Source organism: Trachypithecus francoisi, unplaced genomic scaffold (assembly GCF_009764315.1).
Source record: "Trachypithecus francoisi isolate TF-2019V2 unplaced genomic scaffold, Tfra_2.0 Lachesis_group12, whole genome shotgun sequence".
In the NCBI taxonomy this organism is placed as follows: Eukaryota; Metazoa; Chordata; class Mammalia; order Primates; family Cercopithecidae; genus Trachypithecus; species Trachypithecus francoisi.
In genome coordinates, this window is record NW_022681457.1 from 80,551,124 (window position 1) to 80,576,778 (window position 25,655).

The 25,655-nt window shown below is 49.9% G+C and overlaps 1 protein-coding gene across 15 annotated transcripts in view; it reads right to left on the reverse strand.

Moving 5' to 3' along the window:
• The window catches only part of ST3GAL3 (ST3 beta-galactoside alpha-2,3-sialyltransferase 3), a 239,593-nt gene continuing 213,938 nt past the window's right edge, over window positions 1–25,655 (reverse strand). For 3 of the 15 annotated variants that reach the window (XM_033226752.1, XM_033226757.1, XM_033226754.1), the window contains 3 exons: window positions 8,109–8,255; window positions 7,732–7,878; window positions 1–1,026 (listed from right to left, as the gene is read on the reverse strand). In XM_033226752.1, coding sequence (XP_033082643.1) covers window positions 937–1,026; window positions 7,732–7,878; window positions 8,109–8,255 — 384 coding nt within the window. In that variant the 3' untranslated portion in view covers window positions 1–936. The other 12 variants (XM_033226759.1, XM_033226764.1, XM_033226760.1 and 9 more) reach the window with 8 other exon arrangements.

Below are 25,655 nucleotides of genomic sequence, written 5' to 3' on the forward strand. Positions count from 1 at the left end.
TCAGGGAAGAGCTTTATTGCTTCCACGGGGTGGCCTGGGATGGCTGCCACAGCTTGGGTAAGGTCCTTGGGCCTCAGTTCCCTCTGGTCCAGGCTAAAGGCAGAACCCAACCACCTGGCAGTCTTGTTGCTGAAACCTAGAACATGTGGCAAGTTGGTGAGTCCAGGCCTGCAGTAGTCCTGTGGATCAGCTGCGGCTGTGGAGGGGAGCTCTTCCCAGCAGGCCGAGCCAGGCATCACCCTCCTGAGCTTTAAAGTTCTGCTGTAGCCCTGGGGCAGTCTTGTTGGCTCCAAAGGGATGGCTCCAGGGTTTCCCTATGGGACAGCTAGGGCTGGTGAGTGGGAATACCCCATCTTCTCCCCAAGAAAGGCCAAACAGTGTCATGAGCTGGAGAGGGCTGGCTTGAGATCCTGCCCACCACCCTGTAGCCCCAGAGCAAGGTACAGGCTGGTCATGGCACTCCTGCCCCACAGGGAGCTAACTGGTAACACTGCCTGATGGGCCCTCTAGTGGGCCTCTTCCTGCATGGCAAGTGGACCCAACTTGAGATCTCCAACCTTATTTAAAAATAAATTATCCCTACCCTCCCCCCTACCCAAATTCACAAAATGATAATACACCAAACACTGATTGGAGAAGTGATTCTGGCAGCAGCCTTGCTGCCCAGTGTCCCACTGCCTGCATGCTGGGTCTGCTGGGCACGGCCAGGAGCCTGCTGGCCGTCTGGCATCAAGGACCCATGCTGAATGAGGCTGAGTGCTGGTCTCTGAGACTGGCTGCTGAGCAGGCACAGCTCTGGCTGCTCCACCAAGGCCTTGCTGCCTCTGGGGCCCTTCGCACTGTCCTTCTCTGTGTCTGAAGACCCCTGTGTAGGTGGTGCTGGCTGCTGCTGCTCCTGGTGGTGCCTGGGCCTCTATGGCCGTGTGCTGGACCCACTCAGATGCCACTGCTTAGATCAGTGATGACGCGAGCTTTCACCAGCTTCCGCAGAAACTCTTTCTCTCGCTGGATATTGTGCGTCCAGGACTGAAAGGAGAGATGAAGTGATCAGTGGGGCCTTTGCTCAAACCTTTACTGCCCCTTCTGGGGCTCAGTGCCCTCTTCCAGTCACCACTCTCCAATATTCTGTGACCGTGGAAATCTGAAGGCGGATACTGGTAATCAGTTGTGTCTACAAGGTAATGATGACCCTGCTCTAGGAGTGCCACAGCTCATCCTCCTCCCTTCCCAAGGCAGGGAAAAAAGAACCTTCATACCCCTTTCCTTGTCCAAGGAAAACCGTTAGGCTTCCCAACCTCCCTCCTCAGTGCTGGCAGAAGGACCTTGTTCCCACAGACTTCAAGCCACTTCCTGTCAGGAAGCACCTAGGTTATAGACACCCTGCGGGCAGGCAGTGCGAGTCACTGAAGCCCAATAGCAAGGGGCGGCTGAGCCACGCGCCGGCCTGATGCCATCTACTCTCCAGGCCTGGGGGTGGCGGATGAAATCCTGCCTCCCAGATCAGAGGAGCCATGGGGCCTGCAGAGAGATGGGGAATCTTTTTTAGAAAATTAAAAATAGGCCGGGTGTGGTGGCTCACGCCTGTCATCCCAGCACTTTGGGAGGTTGAGACGGGCGGATCACGAGGTCAGGAGTTCAAACCAGCCTGACCAACATGGTGAAACCCCGTCTCTACTAAAAATACAAAAATTAGCCAGGTGTGATGGTAGCGCCTGTAATCCCAGCTACTCAGGAGGCTGAGGCAGGAGAATCGCTTGAACCCGGGAAGCAGATGTTGCAGTCAGCTGAGATCGTGCCACTGCACTCCAGCCTGGGCAACAGACAGAAATTCTGTCTCAAAAAAATAAATAATAATAATAATTAAAAATAATTTTTAATTGAAAGAATAATTGTGTATATTTTTGGGGAAGAATGTGACGTTTTGATAGATGTATACATTGTGAAATAATTACATCAAGCCAACCTTACCTTCTTACTAATTTTTTATGGTGAGCACATTTGACTATAGTTAATAATAATGTCACATATTTCAAAATTACTAGAAGAGGCTTCTGGGGAAGACTGTATGCAGGATAGGGTCCTTTCCTAACCCCAGGACTCTCACCAGAAAACTTTGATGAAAAAGGCTTGATTGAATGAATGGATGAATGACAACAGCCTTATCAGAATTTGTCCCCAAGTGACCTCTCTGTTGCGTTTGTCAGCACTGAGCTTCACCATAACTGTTTATTATTTATTTATTTGTTTATTTATTTTTTGAGACAGAGTTTCACTCTTGTTGCCCAGGCTGGAGTGCAGCAGCGTGATCTCAGCTCACTGCAACCTCTGCCTCCCAGGTTCAAGTGATTCTCCTGCCTCAGCCACCTAAGTAGCTGGGACTACAAGTGTGTGCCACCAAGCCCAGCTAATTTTGTATTTTTAGTAGAGATGGGGATTTCACCATGTTGGTCAGCCACTATTTACTGGTGCTGAGAAGTGACCTGGATGCAGTGCCCTGTGCCTGTAGTCCCAACTACTTGGGAGGCTGAGACAGGAGGATCATTTGAGCTTAGTCCACCTGGGCAACATATCCAGACCCCATCTTTTGAAAAATAATAAATAAATGAATTTTTAAAAAATAACTTATGGCTCTGTCTAGCCCTTATTCTGATCCAGTCAACCCTCTCCACCTTCCAAATCTTTTACATCTGAAACTCAGGCAGTCATCAGCCCAATTCCCAGTATTCCTCTTCTCAGCATTCCCTTCAACCTCCTGTGCTAACCATAAACCCAGCTGCCCCGAACGACAGTGCCCCGAGACTCCCTCTCCAGTGCTGACCGTTTCTTCCCTCACATTCCACAGTCCACAGCCTCTAAAGGCAGGGTCTTCCTTACACCCCATCGTCCCTCCAGACTCCTTAAAGCCCTCCAGCCCCTTCAAGGCTCCTGTCATCATACTCTGCCATCTGCACTTGCCCCTCCTCATTGCGGATCCCTGGGTGACTCATCCCCATTCTTTGAAGATGTAAACACCTGGCTCACTGTCTCTCTTTGAGGGTAGGGACTGTTAGGCACAGAGTAGGTGCCTCAATATTTGTTGAATGAAATCAGGTTTGACAGGGAAAACAGAGGCTTGGAGGAATGGCAGGGCCAGGATTCAAGCAGATGTGGAAACTCGTTTGCCTCTTTACTTCTCCCTCGTCCTCATCACTCCTCTGGAGAAGTAGTAACCAATTTGATGGGTCAGGGTCAACAGCACCCATTAGGAGTCACTGAGGGCTAAAAGGTCAGCAGAGGACTGGATATTTGATGATATTAAGGAATTACTGTTCATGTTTTTAGGTGTAATAATTTAAAAAATTGTCCTTATCTTTTAGAGAAAATGAATGAAGTTTTTTGTTTTGTTTTGTTTTGGTTTTTGTTTTTGAGATGGAGTTTCACTCTTGTTGCCCAGGCTGGAGTGCAGTGGTGTGATCTCGGCTCACTGAAACCTCCACCTCCCAGGTTCAAGCAATTCTCTTGCCTCAGCCTCCCAAGTAGCTGATATTACAGGCACCCGCCACCACTGGCTAATGTGTATTTTTAGTACAGACGGGGTTTCACCGTGTTAGCCAGGATGGTCTCGATCTCCTGACCTCGTGATCCGCCCGTCTTGGCCTCCCAAAGTGCTGGGATTACAGGTTTGAGCCACTGCGCCCAGCCCGAAGCTACACTCTTAAGCACTCTGCATGGAGTGTGGTGCAACAGATGCTGGGAGCCTCACAGCCAGTGAAGTTTTACATGTAATGGAGGGACAACAGAGATATGGCAGGTGGAAGCAAATGAAAAGACTCCATCAGAGAGGGCTGCAGGGAAGGCAGTGTCTTACCTCATTCCCACATCAAGGCAATCCCTAGGTCCTACTGAGTTAAAATCCTATTTCTTGTCTCTGTCTCATGTCATTATACTTCCAGCCTGGACTTCAGGCCTCTGACTAATCGCCTTAGCCAAAGATCTGGATCATCGCCTCCCTCATCACCTCTCTCCTTATTGTCTCAGCCAAAGATCTGGTTCAGGAGTCACCATCTCTTGCCCAAAGTGCAGCAACTCCCAACTAGGTTCTGTCCTGCCTTGCCCTCTCTCCTTCATTCTGCAGCATGTAGATCCACTACATGCTAATGTAAGGCCTCAGACTCACCCATGGCTCCCTACTGCCTTCTAAATAAAGTGCAAACTCCTTCCATGGCATAGAAAGCCCATTACGATTTGGCCATTGCACATGTCTATGGCTCTCACCCTCTGCATACAACTTTACATAAAGTTTACATAAAAGGCATTTGTAAAAGACCAAAGATATAAGAAAAAATAGAAGCCAGGAGGCTGATAAAAGCTGTGAGTGCAATCTGAAGTGGGTGGGGACAAAGCAGCAAGAAGGCACGTGAAGCATGGCAGGGATGGAAGATTTTTGGGGCCATGGTGATGGTGAGGCAGTTCTAGAACGTCCCAGACCCAGAATGAGCTTCTCACTCCTGAACCATATCCCAGACAGCAGGAGGCCCAGGTGGAAGGCTGTTTCTAGCTTCCTATGAGATTTCCAAGTGCCTTGTATATCCTTGAAATAACTCCCAGTCACTTGAGGTAGTTGGAATAAACCTGCTGTAGAATCAATGCTTATGTCCTCCCCACGAATTCATATACTGAAACCTAAACCCCAATGTAATGGAATTTGGAGGTGGGGGCCTTTGGGGAGGTGATCAGGTCATGAGGGCAGAGTTCTCATGAATGGGATTAGTGCCCTTATAAGAGTCAGGGCCAGGCACAGTGACTCATGCCTGTAATCCCAGCACTTTGAGAGGCCAAGGCAGGAGGATCGCTTGAGTCCAGGAGTTCAAGACCAGCTTGGGCAACATAACAAGACCTCATCTCTATAAAAAATAAAAAAAATTAGCCAGGTATGATGGCACACACCTGCAGTCTGCTACTAAGGAGGCTGAGGTGGGAGGATCACTTGAGCCCAGGGGCTTGTGGCTGCAGTGAGCTATGATCACACCACTGCACTCCAGCCTGGGCAACAGAGTGAAACCCTGTCTCAAAAAGAAAAGAGAGAGACTCAGGTGAGCTGCCTTGCCTCTTCCATCATGCAGGGAAAGTGAGAAGACAGCTGTCTATGAACCACCTCTCCGGTGGGTCCTGACCAGATACTGAATCTTCCCACACCTTCATCTTGCACTTCCCAGCCTCCAGGACTGTGGGAAATGAATGTCTATTGTTTAAAAGCCACCCAGACTATGGTATTCTGTTATAGCAGTCTTGAAGGGGCTAAGAACCAAAAAAGTCTTATACAATATAGATGGTACCTGAAGACATGGACAGGGATGTAAATCTCCCAGAGAACATGCAGAGTGAGAAGAGAAGGCTGTCTGAGATGGAGTCTTGGCTAGTGCTTTTTTTTTTTTTTTTTTTTTTTGAGACAGGGTCTTAGTGTCACCCAGACTGGAGTGCAGTGGCACAATCATGGCTCGCTGCAGCCTCGACTTCCTGGGCTCAAGTGATCATCCCACCTCAGTCTCCCAAGCAGCAGGGACTACATGCGCACACCAGCACTCCCATACAACTTTTCCTTTCTTTATTCTTTTTTTTTTTTTTGAGACAGAGTCTCACTCTGTCACCAGGCTAGAGTGCAGTGGCGCGATCTCGGCTCACTGCAAGCTCCGCCTCCTGGGTTCAGGCCATTCTGCTGCCTCAGCGAGGATTACAGGCGCCCACCACCACACCTGGCTAACTTTTTGTGTTTTTAGTAGAGATGGGGTTTCACCGTGTTAGCCAGGATGGTCTCCATCCTTTGACCTCGTGATCCGCCCACCTCGGCCTCCCAAAGTGCTGGGATTACAGGTGTTAGCCACTGCGCCCGACCTTTTTTTTTCTTTTAAGACAGTCTTGCTCGGTCACCCAGGCTGGAGTGCAGTGGTACGATCTCGGCTCACTGCAACCTCCGCCTCCCAGGTTCAAGCAATTCTCCTGTCTCAGTCTCCCAAGTAGCTGGGACTACAGTTGTCCGCCACCACGTCTGGCTAATTTTTGTATTTTTAGTACAGATGGAGCTTCACCATATTGGCCAGTCTGGTCTCAAACTCCTGACCTTAGGTGATCCACCCGCCTCGACCTCTCAAAGTGCTGGGATTACAGGCATGAGCCACCGTGCCCTGCCTCCTATTTTTCTTTCTTGAGACGGAGTCTCATTTTGTTGCCCAGGCTGGAGTGCAGTGGTGTGATCTCAGCTCACTGTAACCTCGGCCTCCTGGGTTCAAGCGATTCTTCTGCCTCAGCCTCCTGAGTTGATGGGATTACAGGCGTCCACCACCATGCCCGGCTAATTTTTGTATTTTTAGTAGAGGCAGGGTTTCCCCATATTGGCCAGGCTTGTCTTGAACTCCTGACCTCGGGTGATCCGCCCACCTTGGCCTCCCAAAGTGCTGGTATTACCGGCGTGTGCCACCGCGCCCAGCCAATTTTTCCTATTTTTAGTAGAGGTGGGGTTTCATCACGTTGCCCAGGCTGCTCTGAAACTCCTGGGCTCAAGCAATACCCTTGTCTTGGCCTCCCAAAGTTCTGGGATGATAGGCATGAGCCACTGCGCCCAGCCATGATGAATTTTAAGGCGTAGATCAGAATCGATGATGCTGAGAAAGAGAATGTGCGAGAATGGTGAGTGAAATAAAAGGAACACTGGAAATTACTGACTCAGAAGTTCAAAGAGGAAGGAGTGGCCAACACAAAAAGTGTTTCTGAGAGATCAGGAAAGATGATGTTGTGTCCACTGGAATTGGCCACCTTGAGGTGGTAACCTTGGCGGGAGCTGGGTCAGGTGTGAGGGGAGCCAGGCTGCGAGGGCTGAAGGGCCAAATGGGAGTGCAGTGCAGAGTCCTCTCTGTGGCTTCAGTTTCTTCACTGGAGGAGGGAGCAGCTTTTAGGGGCATGGAAGGCTCTGGAATAGTGGAGGGGGATGATGGAGAAGGATAGGTAAGAAGACTGACAAGCAGGAATGAGGGCTGAGACCAGAGGCCCCAGACTTACAGAAATAGGAATCTGCACAGATGGGAGGTTCCCTCCAACAACCTCCCATCACCCAGATGTAGCAGCAGAGAAGCTGTTGAAGCACTGGCCCAAGATTTCCAGGTTTCAGGCTGGCATCAGTGGAAGGCTGGTGGTCAAGGCGGAAGTGTGGCAAGAGAGTTCAGATTTTTCACATAGGGTCTTGACTAGGGAGGGAGAAATGCCAGAAGAGGCTGGCTGACAGGCTGGAGACCTGTAATGTACCCTATACACAGATGCTTGGGAAGCAATTCTGGGTATGAAGAGCTTCAGTGCTTAGCTGTGGGGAAGGGTGGAAGAGATATGGAGAAGTCCTGAGACCCAGAGGCAGTGTTTAGTTGTGGGTTTTTTCAGGGGCAGTGGCGTCCTCTGGGGGAAGGCAGGAACTGCAGTAGAGAGGATGGCTGAGCTGGTGCTAGACTAGTGTTCCTGGCTGGGGAATGCAGCGAGGGGGAGGGAGGTACAGGACCAGGGCAGGGAGAGTCCCCTGGAAGGAAAGTTCAGGGAGAAGGCCCTGGGTTCAGTGGGAGGCTGTGGAGAGGGCACATAGGATCCTTGGTGTCAGGACCTTCTGGGGAGTTCTGGGCAGCCAGACCAGCCACTGGCTCCTCCCTTTACTACTCATTTATGCACCTCCCCCTCATCCCCACCCAGGGATTGCCCCCACACCCAGCCCCGAACCTCTTTGATGGCTGCCATGCGAACGGTCTCATAGTAGTGCAGGGGTGCGTTGGGTGTGCTCATGTCATAGCCAAATCCTGCAACTGCCACCTCGTCACAGCCGTGTAGTGCCATGGTCACTGCCACACTGCCAAGGGTAGGGATGTTCTGGAAGATGGGGGCAGGGGGAGAGAAGGCGTGCAGAGTTCAGCTGGAGGGCTGGGACAGCTGAGACTTCAACCAGGCTCCCTAGAGCTAGCCTCCACGCCCAAGGACTGAGCCCTCTTTCCCAGAAAGCTATTTTGCAGAAACACTGCCCCACCCACCACCCACCCTTCCTTCCAAGGCACTTCTGACCCAGCTCTCTTCCTCCCTCTCCCGGGGCCCGGATATCTCACCCCCCGGCCCATGAGGCCATTGTTGAAGGGCAGGCCAATGAGGGTGAAGGCGGCCTCCTGGATGAAATATGGGTTGAGGATTCGAATCTCAGGGGGCTCCTTGGGCACTCGAGTGGCCACAGATTTCCAGAAGCCATCCGATGCACTCTGTGGACACAGCAAAAGCGGGCCTGAACGAGGCACACAGCTAGGGATGAGCCTAGGGGAGTGGCAGGGACCCCCAAGTAGGGACAGTGAGGCGGAAGCACAAGGCATTTAATGGGGAACCCAGGGCCTGTGGTGTAGGAAGCCCATCTGTGTTGGGGGAAATGGGGTGTGTGACAGGGACAAGGGGAATAATGGTGAAGAGAGTATGTGGTGATGCTCCAGTGTGTAACAGAGGAGGATACGAAGGGGCTTGTGGGGTAGGCACAGGACGTGGGATGCTGTGGGTGTGCTGCTGTGGCCTGAGGGGGCTCCTGGGCCAATGAGAAGACCCAGCAGCGCAGCTGCCCTGACTCCCTATCTGCAGCAGCTGAGGGACTGGGAGGAGCCTGCCCTCTCTCCTGTCTGCCCTCCTGTGCTCCCACTTCCCTTGCTGCTGTCTCTCCTGGCTCTCTCCATCGACTGTTCTAGAGTGGACCTGAAAAATGGAGACAGAGCGTGAGCAAGTAGAGCACAGCAGACCAACACTGCTGTTGACTAGAGTTGGGTGACTGGGCAACAAGCTCTCCAAGCCTGTTTCTTTAACCATAAAACAGGATCATTCTTACCTGAGGATCTCTGCACTGTACTAGAAAGGCATCACCTCTGAAATCCGACATCCCAGTGTCCATTCTGGGGCACAGCTTCCCCTCCTTCCAAGTCTCTCTCTTCCTCCCTCTCCATGACACAGAGGCCTTTAGCTCCCCAGCCCTGACTTACTGTTCAGTACGTCCACCCATCCTTGTCTGGACCCTGAAGTATAACTCTTGCGAGCTGCTGCAGTCCTCTGCCCCTTGTCCTTCTATTGCCCTAGTCTAGGGAAATCCCGAACTTGGGATCAACCCATACATTCTCTTTTTCTCCCTTCACAACTGGGCTCCTGAGCACCACTGGAGAAGTCACAAACCAACCCTGCAGGCTGGAGGCACTGCCAAACCACGGGCTCCAAACAAACTGTTATTTGCACAGAAAACCTAGAAGAATCAGTCGAGGGCAGTGGCTCACACATGTAATCCCAGCGCGGGGGGATCACCTAAGGTCAGGAGTTCAAGACCAGCCTGGCCAACATGGCAAAAGCCCATCTCTACTAAAAATACAAAAAATTAGCCAGGCGCGGTGTCAGGTGCCTGTAATCTCAGCTACTTAGGAGGCTGAGGCAGGAGAATTGCTTGAACCTGGGAGGCGGAAGTTGCAGTGAGACGACATTGTACCACTGCACTCTAGCCTGGATGACAGAGCGAGACTCTGTCCAAACAAAAAAACAAACAAACAAACAAAAAACCAAAAAAAGGAAAGAGAGAAAGAAAGCCTAGAAGAATCAACTAAACTTAGAATGGATAAAATAATTTACTGCAGCAATAGGAAACAGTCATCAGATATAACAAAAAGATCTTATTTGCAATCGTAACACAAAAGTCAACTATTGAGCAATAAACGTAAGAAATATGTGAACTATAGGAGGAAAACTATAATCCTTTACTGATATAAAAAGATGACTTAAAAAATGGGAAAGACAAAATCATATACCTGGATGGGAAGGCTCCAATGCCAGCTCCTCCCAGATTAATGTACAGGTTTAACATAATTCTAAGAAAAAAATCTCAGTAGGATGTTTTGAGATTTATCAAATGGAATCTAAAAACCCATCCCAAAGATTTATCAGGTAAACATAACACCCTTAAATTAAAAATTAGGTATTACAGTATATTATGGGTTTGCACTTATTACAACAATGATAGATATATATGATTCAAAACCAGGAACAGTGAAACAGGATCGCCTAGAGGCAGGTCAACACAGGTATAGGTTATAGAAACAAATGAGATTGGAAAATTTTCCATTTCGGAAGAAGATCTATTTACTTTCTCTCCTCACACCATACACAAAATAAGTAAATGTTTAAAAAGCAAAAAAAGGGAAATTTCGGCTGGGCGTGGTGGCTCATGCCTGTAATCCTAGCCCTTTGGGAGGCTGAGGCAGGCGGATTGCTTGAGCCCAGGAGTTAAAGAACAGCTTGGGCAACATGGAGAAACCCATCTCTATAGAAAATACAAAAATGAGCAGAGCATTGTGGCGTGTGCCTGTAGGTCCCACACTATCAGAGGCTGAGGTGGGAGGACACTGGAGCCCTGGAGGCGGCAGCGGCAGGGAATCATCATCGCACCACTGCACACTCCAGCCTGGGTGACAGAGTGAGACCCTGTCTAAAAAAAAAAAGAGAAAGAAAAAAATTTGGATGTATATTTTATCACTGAATTATCTATACATTAATGCAATGGAAGAAATAAAGAAAAAGACATATTTTGACTTTATAAACATTTTTAAGTGCTTTGGCACATCAAAAATATATGCAAAATAAGGTTGGGTGCAGTGGCTCAAGCCTGTAATTCCAGCACTTTGGGAGGCCGGGCGCAGATCACTTGAGGTCAGGCGTTCGAGACTAGCCTGGCCAACACCATGAAACCCTGTCTCTACCAAAAAACACAAAAATTAGCTAGGTGTGGTGGTGGGCGCCTGTAGTCTCAGCTACTTGGGGAGGCTGAGGTGGGAGGATCACTTGAACCTGGGGACGGAGGTTGCAGTGGGCTGAGATGGCACCACCGTACTCCAGTGTGAATGACAGAGTGAGACTCTGTTTCCAAAAAAAAAAAAAAAGCAAGATAGTATAGAGAGGGAAGCAAAAAAGTGGTAAAAATTTTGTCACAAATAGTTAAGAAATGTATATTTTAAAACCTCATGAAGAATCAATAAGGCCCCATAAAAATGGGTAAAGCACATAAACAAAAGGTTAATAAAGCATGGAAAAATTTAACTCACTAATGACAAAGAAATGCACATTAAAATAACAAGTTATTATTTTTTTAACCACTAAAATCTGTGTATGTGTATATTTGTGTATCTATATCTTGGTGCTGGTGGTAGTCTGCTGAGGGAAAATTCTCCTGGACTGTTACAGGAATAAATCTGGCACAGCCTTTCTAAAACACAATCTGTGTGTTAAAGGCCTCAAAGCTGTCTGTATCTTATGACCTCAAAATTTTCCTTCTAAAAATAATCAAAATGAAGACCTTTGTAAAAAGCTCTTTATTACAGTATTACTTACAAAAGTGAAAAAACAGAAAAAAATCCAAAAGTTTACAACAGAGGTTTCATTAAATGATACATTTATGTAAAAGAATGTCATAGTTATCAAAATGGTATCTTCTAAGAATTTTGGGCCAGGTGCGGTGGCTGGCTCATGCCTGTAATCCCAGCACTTTGGCAGAAGTGCGAGGATTACTTGAGCCCAGGAATTCAATACCAACCTGGGCAATACAGTGAGACAGTGTCTTTACAAGAAATAGAATAATTAGCTGGGCATGCGGCTGTGTCCCAGCCACCTGGGAGGCTGAGGTGGGAGGATCGCTTGAGTTCAGGAATTCTAGGCTGTAACGAGCCGTGATTGAGCCACTGCACTCTAGCCTGGGCGAAAGAGAAAGGCCCTGTCTCAAAAAAAAAAAAAAGGAATTTTGTCTTATGGATGTACCATAATGTATGTAACCAACACTGTTGTTGGATGTCTAAATTGTTTCTAGTTTCCCCAGACCTCTTCCTTCTCCTTGTTCCCTATCCTCTACTGTCCCTCCAGTCTTCCAAACCAGCAACCTGGGAACTGACTTGAGATTCTCCTACACCTTTCCAGTCCATCCTTTCTTGTGCTGCTGGTCATCAAGTTCTTTTGAGTCTATCTACTTAGAACCCTACATATCCATCCCTTGATCCCAAATCCACTGCCACCACTTCCAGGGCAGGTCTTATCATCTTTCATCTGGACTATCCTAATGACTGGCCATTTACATTGTCTATCTTTTTGACTGCTAAACACCCCAAAGCCCAGTAGAGCAACTGAAACATAAAACTGAAACCTAAATGGTACACAACACATAACTGTAAAATTCTATTCACTTATTCAATGAGCATTAATGAGTGCCTACGATGGGCTGCCTCTGCCTCCCAAACCACTCTTTTCTGCCTCCCAAACCACTCTTTTCTTTCTTCCTTTCCTTCCTTTCTCCTTCCTTTCTTCCTTCCTTCCTCCCTCCCTCCCTTCCTCCTTCTCTCTCTCTCTTTCTTTCTTTGACACAGTCTCGCTCTGCTGCCCAGGCTGGAGTGCAGTGGCATGATCTCGGCTCACTGCAACCTCCATCTCCTGGGTTCAAGCAATTCTCCTGCCTCAGCCTCCTGAGTAGCTGGGATTACAGGTGCATGTCACCATGCCCAGCTAATTTTTGTATTTTTAGTAGAGATGGGGTTTCACCATGTTGGCCAGGCTGGTCTTGAACTCCTGACCTCAGGTGATCTGCCCACCTCGGCCTCCCAAAGTGTTGGGATTACAGGCGTGAGCCACTGCACCTGGCCTCTCAAACCACTTCCTCTCTGCCAGAATGATTTTCCATGTACAAATCAGATCACATCACCACTGCCTACAGAAGAGCTGAGCCTTTAGCCAGTAACCCATCTGTCTCTTGTTTCAGTCTCTGTCCATCTGAAGTCCCCACTTGCTAATTCATGCCCTACACTTTTGCTGGTGCTGCTCCTTGTCTCTAATGTCCTTCCCACCTCTATCCACATGACCCATCCATTTTCTAAGACTCAGCAGCTGCTTCTCCTTTATGTCTTTCCTGACCCCCTCCACCCCAAGGCAGAACTGACATCTAACTTTCAAAAGGTGGTAAAATTTGGAGTTCAGATCCTTGGTCCTAGGATTTAACTTCAACTCTGCTCACTCACCATGTGCAGATCCTGGGCAAGGAATGTACCATTTCCTTATGGACAAACGAGGGACACCATGACTATTTAGCATACAAACTATTGCAAGAATTAAATGAGCCAATCCAGGCTGAGTGCACACTAGCCCCACAGGGCAGGGGCTCACATCTGATTCACCTCTGTAGCCCAGGGCCTGGTCCAGCATAGGCAACAAAGAGGCATCAGTGATGGTTACTAAAGGAGATCTGATCTCCACCCAGGGCCCTCAGTGACCAGCAGCTCTTCAGCCTCTTCTGCTGCTGCTCCTTTGGTGGACTGTCTCTGTTCCAGCCACTCCCTCCTCATGGCTCCCACCTCTGTGGCAACATCTCTTTCTCTGGCAAACTGTCTTCCAAAGGTCAGTTCAAAAGATGGGCCCTTGCGGCAAACTTCGGTTTCAGCCCGTCAGGCTGAATAAGCCGACCCCAGTTTTTCCTGCTCCTGTCTCCAGAAGTGGGGTGTGTGTAAGGGAGGGAAAGGGAGGGATGCTGGGAGACAGTAGGAAAGGGAAGGGTGGAGAAATAGTCAAGGCCTTAGGCATAGCTGAGGGGAAGCCCCTCTTGGGTGGGCCAGATGTGGACTGACAGGAACGGCAGGTGCCAGCCTGTGCCAAGCACAGCACAGCCCCTGTCCCTTCTCCAGGCCCAGCAGGCCCCAACAGCTTCCCACCTGGGGTTCCTGCCCGTGCCTGCCCCGCACACACCTGAAGAGGAGGGAGAAAGCACAGGGGCTGCTCGGGAGGAGCACGGGGAACCAGGATTGGGCACAGCTGGGGGCGGGTGTGAGGAGGCTCCAGGCTGGCTTCACAAGGGTTACTTTATTATCTCTTTAACTTTCACCCACTTCACAGGTACAGGCCCCAAGATGAAACATGTTCAAGGTCAAACAGCCTGCTGGTGGCTGCAAGTGGATTGAAACCCGAGTGTCCTGACTCCAAAACGGTATTCTTTCCGCCACACCATTTATATCATCGCTGCAGTTCCCACCTCTGGAAGTCTGAGGGGTTAGGGGTCAAAGATAAAGGAGACCTCCCCCTTCTCCTCTAAGAGCACTAAGGAAGCTCTCAGGAGTCTCTCTGGTGCCCAGGTCCCATTTTTCAGAGGGTACCGAGGCCCAGAGAGGTGAGGGGACTTGTTAGGGTACACGCACAGCTGGCGAGAATCTGCGCTGCGTTTGACTTCACAACCTGGTTTTCTGCACATGAGATGCCCTCTCGGAAACAATCCCTCTTGGTCTGTTCCATATGCTGTAAGTCCTGGATTTAAACCACTATCTCAAACGGTAGTAAATTTGATGAACTCAATCCCCTTGGTGATCTGATGGGGAGGGGAAAGCTGCCACCTCTCTTCTCATCTTTACTCGTTCCTGGGAGGAGAAATGCCGGATGTGACTGCTTAGATTTGAGGATACTGAGTGTGTCACGATTACTGGTGTGAGATGAAAATTCTCTCCCACATAGGCAGCCCTTCCTGACTTGCTGCCTCTGCGCGGCAGGGAGTGAGCTGGGCAGGCCTCCTCCTTGGAGCAGGCCACCTCTGCCTCTGCCCTGCGTGGCTCACTGCGCTGAGGTCTTCCTGCCCTAGGTTCTTCCTCCGCCAGCAGCAGCTGAGAGTCATATTGGGACCCTGGGGGAAGGGGCCCTGTTTTAGGTCACAAATCCCAGGCAGTCCTGCACTGGAGAACTGGGAGCCCAACACAGCCCCAGTCCAGTGCTCCTTCTATTCTTTCTCATCTGCCACTGTCCTGGTGTAGTTTCCTCAGAGATTTCTGGGAAAGGAGAAACAGTAAGACTAAGACATGGTTTGGGCATTTCCGGTTTCCCCAGCCACAAAAACATCAAGTACCAACAAAACTTCAGCCTGTTTCCTAAAAAAAAAGCTGTAACTCCTCTTCTCAGAAACACGTACACAGGCACATACACAGAACGTCTGTGTACCACTGCAGAGGCTTTGGAGTGTGAAAAACAGAGGCTCAATTCCAGCTCCACATCTCTGTGACCCGGGGCACACTGTGCCCTCTCTTTACACCTCAAGTTCCTTGTGCATACAACAGGGCTGATAAGACCTACTTCCCAGATAGCTGTACGGATTAGAGATGCTGTGCATTTTACAGCATCTGGCACAGGGTCTGGTATATAGCAAGCTCAATAAATCTTACTTATTATGATTATAGTGAGTGTCACAGACACCAGGAGAGTGAAGCGGAGGGTGTGGTCAGCAACGTCAGCCACCGGAGAGGCCAGGACACATCCACACCTGCACACGTGCATGCGTTTGAATGGGAGAGCCAGCCTTCCCCCTGGCTCCCCACGGGGAGGTCTTCCTGCTGCTGGAGACACTGCCAGGCCTGCTGCCAGCACACAGTCCTATTCCACAAGGCCTGTGCCTGCAAGTGTCCACATCTGGCCCAAGGCCTCTCACATCTCATTTCCCTAATCCACAGGACACAACAGAGGCCTATAAGGCCAGCCAGTGCTGCTGGTCTGGCATGGTCCAGCTTCTCCTCAAGGCCAGCTGTGGGCTGCATTCCTTGCTGAATCCCTCCTCCTTCAGGAATGCCCCTGCCTCAGTCAAGTCTGGACCCAGCTCCTCTGTGTGGAGCTGCCAAACTCCTGCTGATGCAACCTGTTCCGCTCTTGTCAGAACATCCAGGAGCAATGGGGAAAACATCTGGGAAGGAAGCACTTTCCCCACCAGGCTCCTGAGAGAATGTTTCCTGGTGTGCTCACAGGTCTGGGAGTAGAGATTAACTGTGGTAGGCTTTCACAGCAAGAGTAGGCAGATATGTCCACGCCTATGCTCCCTGCTGCTACTGCCTTAGGGTGGGCCACCAACTCTCCTGGGGTCACTCTAACAGCCATCAGCTCTCTCTGACTCCCTCTTGCTTTCCCTTCAGTTCATTCACATCCCTGCACAAATCTGATCTTGACACTCTTGGGCTTAAAATCTTCAGTGGCTTTCCACTGCCCACTGCAACAGCTTGCGTTGACAATTAGAGTGCAGGTCTGACTGTGAACCCTCACACCCCCAACTACTCTAACTCTGTGTCCCGAAGCAAGTTCTTTACCCTTCAAAGTCTCATTACCCTCTCCCATGCAGTAATACCAGCTCTCCTTTATAGTGTTTTTGTGTTATGACAGTTTAAAGTCATGCATATAATGTTTGGCACAAAGTCAGCTCTTGTTAGCTTCTGCTATTATTGGTCCTCAGGATAAGGTCCAGGCTCCTTGATGAGACTTTAGCTTTTAAGACCCTTCACCATCTGTCCCCTGCTCACCTAGCTTCATCTCCAGCCACTGCCACCATATCCATGTAGGTCCACTCTTAACATTGTTGGGCCAAGGACAAAACTACAAATGGGTGTATTATACACATATCACATGTCTAACATTTAATTTTAAATATCTCAAAGTTATGAGGCAAGTTATCAAGATGTTAAATATACTCTAGCACCCTGCAAGGCTGAGGTGGGCAGATCACTTGAACTGAGGAGTTGGAGACCAGCCTGGGCAACATGGTGAAACTCTGTCTCCACAAAAAAATACAAAAATTAGCCAGTCATGGTGGCACACACCTGTAGTCCCCAGCTACTTGGGAGGCTGAGGTGGGAGGATGGCAGGGGCCCAGAAGGCGGAGGCTGCAGTGAGCCAAGATCGCACCACTGCGCTCCAGCCTGGGTGATATAGCCAGACCTTGTTTAAAAAAGAAAAAAAAAAAAAAAAATATATATATATATATATGTGTGTGTGTGTGTGTGTTGTGTGTGTGTGTATATATATCCTTCCTTGAAAAATGTCTGGGGACAGGTTTGAGTTTAGAATCCTGATCCGGGGGATCTGTTGTGCGGGACCATGGTGGTCCAGCCCAACTCCCACCCGTGGTCCCATCCCATACCATAAGAAGTCTTGTGCAAAACTCCTCTCTAAAAAAAAAAAAAAAAAGAAAGAAATATTAGGTGTAGTGGTGAGGACCTATAGCCCCAGCTACTAGGAAGACTGAGGTGGGAGGATTACCAGAGCCCAGGGAGGTCAAGGCTGCAGTGAGCCGAGATCGTGCGACTCCAGCCTGGGCAACAGAGTAAGACCCTGTCTCAAAAAAAAAAAAAAAAAAGAAGTCTGTGCATGTGTGTAGACTCCTCCTCACTCCACACATCCAAGCTCTGCTCACAGCCTCTGCAGATACCCTCCTTGGGCTTAGGGTATGCAAAGAGAGTTATATTCTGCCCTCAAGAAGATGGAAGTGGACTTGGACTTGGCACTGTTAGGGCAAGAAATTCTGAGGTCTCCATTACCTGATAGTGGTCTCTCAAGGCAGATGGGCCTGGGGTGGGCACATCCCTCTTGGCTCTGCATATTCTTCTTTACTCCATGGCAAAGGCTGTGGTCAGAGGAGGGCCACAGTGGGGCCTAGGGCAGATGCCTCTCTCAGGTCAAGGGCAGTATCATGCCCATGCCACACTCATTATACTGAATTACTTTTAATTCACTAAATACACCATGCTCTTTGCCAACGTTGTTCTCTATGCCCAAAATATGCATGTTCATCGGTATCCTGAAGGCCAAGAAACAAGGTGGCAGGACCCTCCTGATCAGGTGGCATCTGTACCCTTGGGCCCAGGCCCTGTTGCTCTCGCCGACACGCTCACTCCCCGTCCTGTGGTTGGGGTTCTGCCCAGTGGGCAGGCAATATTTCTTGTGCTCATTCTCACTTCTCAGAAGGCGAATGTCATTGCAGACGAGCACAGTGTGTCACTGGTGTCCTGTGCATTGTCCTACTAGGTCTTACAGCAGAATAACAGGTAGCTATGCAGGGAGGCTTTCACGATTTCCATTTTATAGAAGAGGAAAATGAAACTCAAAGATGTGGCAGCAGAAGAGATTTGTTTTCAGTTCCTAACACTGAGGCCAGTGCTTTACCTGGTGATCCTACCTGCACTGAAGGTTTGGGGATAGCAGCTGTGCTGGCTGGTCCAGGTGCCCACACCCTCGGCAGGACTGCTGTGCTACTGCTTTATACTCCATCAGGTAGTGAGACCATAACTCACATTAAAAAAAAAATCCTTAGGTAATATTTGGGTTTGGCTATTATAAATAACACTACAAAATATAAAGTAACACTACAATAAAAATCTTTGTGCACTGACTTTTCTTTCCTCTGGGTGATCGCTCTCGGTACCAAGTTCCATTTCCTTTCCAAAAAGCTGGTCCCTATTTGTACTCTGATCAGTAGCCTTTGATACACCTGTCATTACACTCATGCAGCATCGTGTAGGATAATTTAACACATTATTTGAAAACATGGTAGGTGATAAATGGCAGCCTGTTTCCTTTACATGAATTTCTCTGACTGCTAGGAAGGTTAAACATATTTCTGTTGTTTACTAGTTATCTTTCTTTCTGTGTGATCTGTTCAGTTTCCTGTCCATTATCTGCTGGGATTCTAATGGCTTTCTTGTTAACTCTCATAATAACCCTTTGCCTGCCATATGTTCTAAATATGTTTTTTCAAAGTTGTGTGGCAGTCTTTTTGTGTTAACTTGAAATTCTAATATGTTATCAAATTTGATTTCTTCTAGCACTTCTGTGTCTTGAAAGTTCTTTCCTTCCAGGGATTTGATTTCTATCCTTACTTTAAACTTCCCTTTGGTTATATATATATATATTTTTTTTTTTTTTTTTTTTTTTTTTTTGAGACGGAGTCTTGCTCTGTCACCCAGGCTGGAGTGCAGTGGCCGGATCTCAGCTCACTGCAAGCTCCGCCTCCCGGGTTCACGCCATTCTCCCGCCTCAGCCTCCGGAGTAGCTGGGACTACAGGCGCCCGCCACCTCGCCCGGCTAGTTTTTTTTTTTGTATTTTTTGTAGAGACGGGGTTTCACCGTGTTAGCCAGGATGGTCTCGATCTCCTGACCTCGTGATCCACCCGTCTCGGCCTCCCAAAGTGCTGGGATTACAGGCTTGAGCCACCGCGCCCGGCCCCCTTTGGTTATATTTTTATGTTTCACTTTTTAGTCCATTTGGAATTTTGATGTATGCTACAAGGAGAGGGTCAGAAAACTTTTTGAAAGCTATATTTGGAAAAAAAGCGATGAACAAAAAGAAGAGCCAGCTTGGAGCGGTCCGTGTGATGCCAACAGGCAACTGAAAGGCAGAGTGCCAGGGACTGTTCAGTTCTTATTTCTTTATCAAGAAGAATGATCTCGGAACTGCATAAAGAAGATCAAATATGGCTAAGAGGAAAGAGATGCCTTGGAGAGGCAAGAAGAGAGCAAAAGGATGCGAGGGTCTGAACCTAAAAGAAAGACCTTTCAGGGCAATGAAAGGAGGCAGCCTCGCTGAGAGGAAAGAGCCTGACTGAGAGGCAGAGTTTGGAGTTAGAATCCCGACTCTCCTCGAAGGTACTGCTGCACTCTGGGCCTCAGTTTCCACATGTGCTTATTCTCTTATGTATACCAACTATGCCTCAAACACGCTGGAGGTGATGACCTTACAGAGATCAACAGGACAGCTGCTGTCCTCCTGGCGCTTATAAGAGGGGCATCTCGTACGTCCATGAGCAGGCGAACGGGTAGAACACGGAGGCATGAAACAGGCCAGAGTGGAGAGGACATGCTGGGCGCTAAAGAGTGGCAAGGGTCAGGCGCAGTGGTTCACACCTGTAATCCCAGCACTTTGGGACGCCGAGGCAGGCAGATCACCTGAGGTCAGGAGTTTGAGAGCAACCTGGCCAACATGACGAAACCCCATCTCTACTAAAAATACAAAAATTAGCCAGGTGTGGTGGTGGGCACCTGTAGTCTCAGCTACTTGGGAGGCAGAGGCAGGAGAATGGCTTGAACCTGGAGGGGGTGGCAGAGGTTTCAGAGAGCCGAGATCACGCCACTGCACTCCTGCCTGGGTGACAGAGCGAGACTCCATTTCAAAAAAAAAAAGAGTGGCAAGGAGAAGGGAAGGCTTGGAAGGGGCCAGATCATGGAGTTCTGTGCTGTGGAGTTGAAACTAAGTTGAGGTTGAGTCTGCTGGATTTAGAATCAGAAGGTCACTGCCAGGTGAGAGTGGTTTTGGAAGGCAGGATGGAGAGGTGGAGAAACAGACAGCAAACAGCTAGACCCTGGGACAGGCGATGACTTTTCCCAGAAACTTGAAAGAGAAGAGAGGTGAATATAAGCTAAAGAGAGGGCTTTTATTTTTAAGGTGAAAGAGACCCAAATACATTCATAGATGTGAGAGGAGGACCCGGCAAAGAGGTGAGAAAGGAGACATAGGAAAGAAGACAGTCCTGAGAAGGTGAAGGGAGATGGCATCCAGGACAGGAGAGAACTGACCATGAAAGGCAGAGGCACAGGAGGGATGGTAGAGGAGGAAGCAGGGATGCAGGTATGTTTGTAGATGGGAAGCAGGAAGCTGAGAGTTTTTGGCTGGTGACAACCTTTATTTTCCCTGTGCAGCTGGACACGCAATTTCTTTGGAATAGGATGGAGGTACAGCGGAATTGAAGATGATGAGGGTAAAGATCTGAGATGATCAAGGACCAGGGACAGGACACAGGAATGGGAAGCAGCACTGAGATGTTACTAAGGTAACACCATGTGTTACTACCTTGGCTGGAGCTTTTCTCCCTTGGGTGACATTCAGTCCCTGGTACTGGACTGGCTGGATGTGAAGGAAAGCACTGGGAAAGGGAACTGTTGAGTGAGTGAGACTGTGCTTGAAGAATGGGACTCCATGTGATGTTGGTGACTGCTTTGGATTTGCTGAATCAATGAATAAATGGGAGGTGTTATAGCGCAATGGTTAAAGTGAGACACCTTCGGTCCAAAATGCGGCCCTACCGCTGACTACTACTCATAGTACCTGCCTTGTAAGGTTGTGGAAATAGCCGGCTGAGATGATGCATATAAACCACATCGTCCAGGGCCTGGTATAGAGAAGAGTTCAGTAAATGGTAGTTCTTACCATTCTCACAGACCACGGCAGATAGGAGCTGACTGATGGAGGATTCTAACCAGGAAGGTATGTGGTCAGATTTATTTCTTAGGAAGATCCCTAAGGCAGTGAGATCTGAGTTTGAATTAGGCTTTACCACTTAACTAGTTGTGTGACCTTACACAAGTAACACATCTTCTCTGTACCCTAGTTTCTTAATTTCTAGCATGGGGATAATAACAGTACCTAGCCATAGGGTCATTATGAGAACTGAATGAATTCAAGGAAAGCTGATAAACTGAAGAGCTTAATAAGTGACAGCTATGATGATAATGATAGTGATGACAGAAGGAAGAGGAGAACAAAGGGAAGGAAAAGAAGCAGGGAGAGGAACAGGAGGAGGAGCAAGAGTGGTGGGAAGAGGAGCAGGAGGAGGAGGAAGAGTGGTTGGAAGAGGAACAGGAGGAGAAGGGGGAAGAGTGGCAGGAAGAGGAACAGGAGGAGAAGAGTGGCTGGAACAGGAACAAGAGGAGGAGGAAGAGTGGTGGGAAGAGGAAGAGGAGGAGGAGGAGGAGGAAGAGTGGCTGGAACAGGAACAAGAGGAGGAGGAAGAGTGGTGGGAAGAGGAAGAGGAGGAGGAGGAGGAAGAGTGGCAGGAAGAGGAGCAGGAGGAGGAGGAAGAGTGGTGGGAAGAGGAGCAGGAGGAGGGGGAGGAAAAGTGGCAGGAAGAGGAGCAGGAGGAGGAGGAAGAGTGGTAGGAAGAGGAACAGGAGGAGGGGGAGGAAAAGTGGCAGGAAGAGGAGCAGGAGGAGAAGGAAGAGTGGCGGGAAGAGGAAGAGGAGGAGGGGGAGGAAAAGTGGTGGGAAGAGGTGCAGGAGGAGGAGGGGGAGAAAGAGTGGCAGGAAGGGGAACAGGAAGAGGGGGAGGAAGAGTGGCAGGAAGGGGAAGAGGAGGAAGCGGAGGAAGAGTGGCGGGAAGAGGGCAGGACGAGGGGGAGGAAGAATGGCGGGAAAGGGAAGACGAGGAGGGGGAGGAAGAGTGGTAGGATGAGGAACAGGAGGAGGGGGAGAAAAAGTGGTGGGAAGAGGAGCAGGAGGAGGAGGAAGAGTGGTGGGAAGCGGAGCAGGAGGAGGAGAAGGAAGAGTGGCAGGAAGGGGAGCAGGAGGAGGGGGAGGAAAAGTGGCAGGAAGAGGAACAGGAGGAGGCGGGGGAAGAGTGGTGGGAAGAGGAACAGGAGGAGGAGGAGGAGGAAGAGTGGCAGGAAGGGGAGCAGGAGGAGGGGGAGGAAGAGTGGCAGAAAGAGGAGGAAGAGTGGTGGGAAGAGGAGCAGGAAGGGGAGGAAGAGTGGTGGAAAGAAGAGCAGGAGGAGGGAGAGGGAGAGTGGCAGGAATAGGAGCAGGAGGAGGGGAAAGTGGCAGGAAGAGGAACAGGAGGAGGGGGAGGGAGAGGAGCAGGAGGAGGGGGAGGGAGAGTGGTGGGAAGAGGAGCAGGAGGGGGAGGGGGAGGAAGAGTGGTGGGAAGGGGAGCAGGAGGAGGAGAATGACAATGGTAATAATTATGAGGCAGTGACCAAGAGCTTACAGAAGACAGTGAGGAAGAGGAGCTGAGGGAGTTCCCATTCTTGAGCATTTTAATCTGAAGGCAGAGGAGCAGTGGTGGAGAATCCTCGAAGAGCTGGTCTCAGAGGCTTGGTGAGAAGCCTGGGCTGGGTGGTGTATGCTGGCTAGGCAGCAGGAGGCCTGCACTGAGTCTCCCAGAACAGAGTCCACACTAAGGCTCTGCATCCCTCTCAGGCTGGTGGAAGTGCAGGGAACAGGTGAAGGTGCAGGTGGACATCATTCAATCCCCATCTGGGCCTGGTCCAATAAGAGGCCTTACATTTGGGGATGTGGCGGCCCCTTCTGCCCTATGGATTAGTCCAGCCCTGCTGCCTTTCACTAGGAGGCTCCTCGTCTCTCCCTCCTCTAGGCCTGGCCTCTGACCCCTGCTTCTGGGTCACCTCCTAGGTCAAGCCCTACAGCCTGACAAAAAAATGCTTCGCTCCCTGGGATAATTGGGCTTTTCTAACAGCAAAATCACCACCAGCGATAAAAAATAAATAAATAAATAAATAAATAAATAGCATTACTATTTGCTATAGACCGATAACTAAGTTCTCTATGCTAGATGCTTCTAGATTTCATCTTTTTTTTTTTTTTTTTTTTTTTGAGACGGAGTCTCACTCTGTCACCCAGGCTGGAGTGCAGTGGCTGGATCTCAGCTCACTGCAAGCTCCACCTCCTGGGTTCACACCATTCTCCTGCCTCAGCCTCCGGAGTAGCTGGGACTACAGGCGCCCGCCACTACGCCCGGCTAGTTTTTCGTATTTTTAGTAGAGATGGGGTTTCACCGTGTTAGCCAGGATGGTCTCAATCTCCTGACCTCGTCAACCACCCATCTCGGCCTCCCAAAGTGCTGGGATTACAGGCTTGAGCCACCGCGCCCGGCTAGATTTCATCTTATCTAATTTTAAAAATAACCCTGAAAGATGCACAGCACTCCTCATCTACTGTATCAATGACACTAAATCTGAGGAGGTTAGATTTAGTGCCTAAGGTAGCCCACTAGTAAGTGAGGGTCTAAACTTAAACCCACATCTGTGTAACTCCAAGGCCTAAGCCACTTTCCCCTCTTAAGCCATGTTGTCTCTCTAAAATCAGGGACTCAGTCTCCCTGTGCTTGAATGTGGGGCCCTGGCTGGCCTCTTAGATCCTGCCCTCCTCCCTCTCTTCCCAGAGACTGAAGTACAGCTGGAGGGTAAGTGCTGTGTCAAGGCTGTCCAGGGACCCACTCCCAGCCCTATCCTCTCCCTACTGCTAGGCTGGGACCACCCCACACCCACCCAGCCTAGGCCCCAGGGCCTCAATGAATTGATGACCAGTCAGAGATGCTCAGCAGCGAGGCTGGCTTTCCGGTTTTAGGAGTGGGGAGGAGGAAGAGGAGGCAGCAAAGCGGGTCGGGAGGCAGTTCCCAGGGGCTTCTGTGGCCTGCTGAGGTGCAGTGGGTGAGACTGGCCAAGGCAGGAGGGCAGGGCCTGAGGGATGGGGATGGGAGGCTCTGCCTCTCACCTGTCCTGTCCTCTCCAGACCCCAGGCCTTCGCCCTCTGGACAGTGGATGGGGTGTCTCCAGCCTTCATCCAACACCAGGAAGAGGATGCACAGGCCACAGCATTGGAGGTATTAGGCAGCATGCTCTGACACACCACCCTCATTGTGCCATGCTTGATCCACACAGCACACCTCCAGTTTCCTGAAGGGAGCATGGTCTCTTGGGTCTACACATGCTGTTCCCTTTGCTTCTAATGCCTTTCGCCCACTCACTCCTAACTCTTCCTTCAGGGTCCAGCTCAGGAGTGACTCTTTGTCCAGGAGGCCTTCTTTTGTCCCCCACCTGCCCCAGAGCTGCCTTAGGCCTTCCTCATCATGGCAGCCTCCACACTGTACTGTTAACTCTAGCTTTGGGACTATCTCTCCCACTAGACTGTGAGCTACTTTGGTTGAGAACAGTACTTAATTCCTCTTTGTATTCCCAGGGGCCAGTGTAGAGCCTGCAAAGAGAATACCTCATGAACATCTGATGAGTGAGTGAGTGTGTTGGGGAAGACTGCAGAGGCACCTCTGAGAAGACCTGCACCGGAGCTGGAGGCTGCACCCCCATGTCCCTGGCTCCACCCTCTCTCCAAGCCTCAGCTTCCATGTTGTGCTTGCCCATCCACTGGTGCTCCTCTGAGCTGCCCTGAGCACACAGCCTGCTGGGAACTCCTACACCTGCTTGCTGGCTTGGCCGCGGCTCCTGGGATCTGGGAGACAAAAGGCCTTTTTGTAACCTGTTTGGAGTTATCAGTGCCACTGTCCAGTGAGTCAGGGACCCAAATGGCCACAAATGATGAAGAGGAGAGTTCTTAGATGCAAGAAAGTAAGGCCAGCTCTGGCACAGGCTCTTAGCTCTGGGTTGTTTGGCCGTCCTTTCCTACGTCTTCCCCCTTGCCCTGCCCCTTCCCATATCCTATGAGGACTCCTGGGTACTAGAAAGTTATAGGCTTTAAAAGACTCCTCATGTAGTAAGTGGCAGGAAGCAGCTGTGACTAAGGCCTAATTCCTGTTCTAGCCCTGCCCTGCCAGGCCTTGGCTCCACAACACAGAGCTGCCTCCTGCCAGAATTCTGCAGGTGAGGCTCCAGACAGGTGCAGAGAGTTCTCCAGCAGCCCAGAGGCGGCATGACTGGAAACGTCCCTACAGGAGCAGGATAAGCTGGTGACTAGGACACCAGACAGGAGGGGACCTGGAGAAGCAGCCTCTCTCACATTTTCCTGGGTCTCAGATGCCAGGGAAGTGCAGCAAAGCATGGGTGAGGTCCTGGGAAGGCATTAGCCTTGGGCTTGGGGTGGAGAAGGACACTAAAGAAGAGTTCCCTGGGGCAGCCAAAGGGCCTGGGCAGTTCCACTCTGAGAGATGGGGGAGGCGAGGCCACGGGCAACCTGGCATTCCTCTGGCAGCTCATGTTAAAGGTCCAAATTATCTTTTACTTTGGAGCCAAGGAAGGCCCACGGTAATTCAGAGGACTCCTCCCTATCTCCTCTCTCTCCTTCCCACTCACCCCCACCCATCCTGGGGA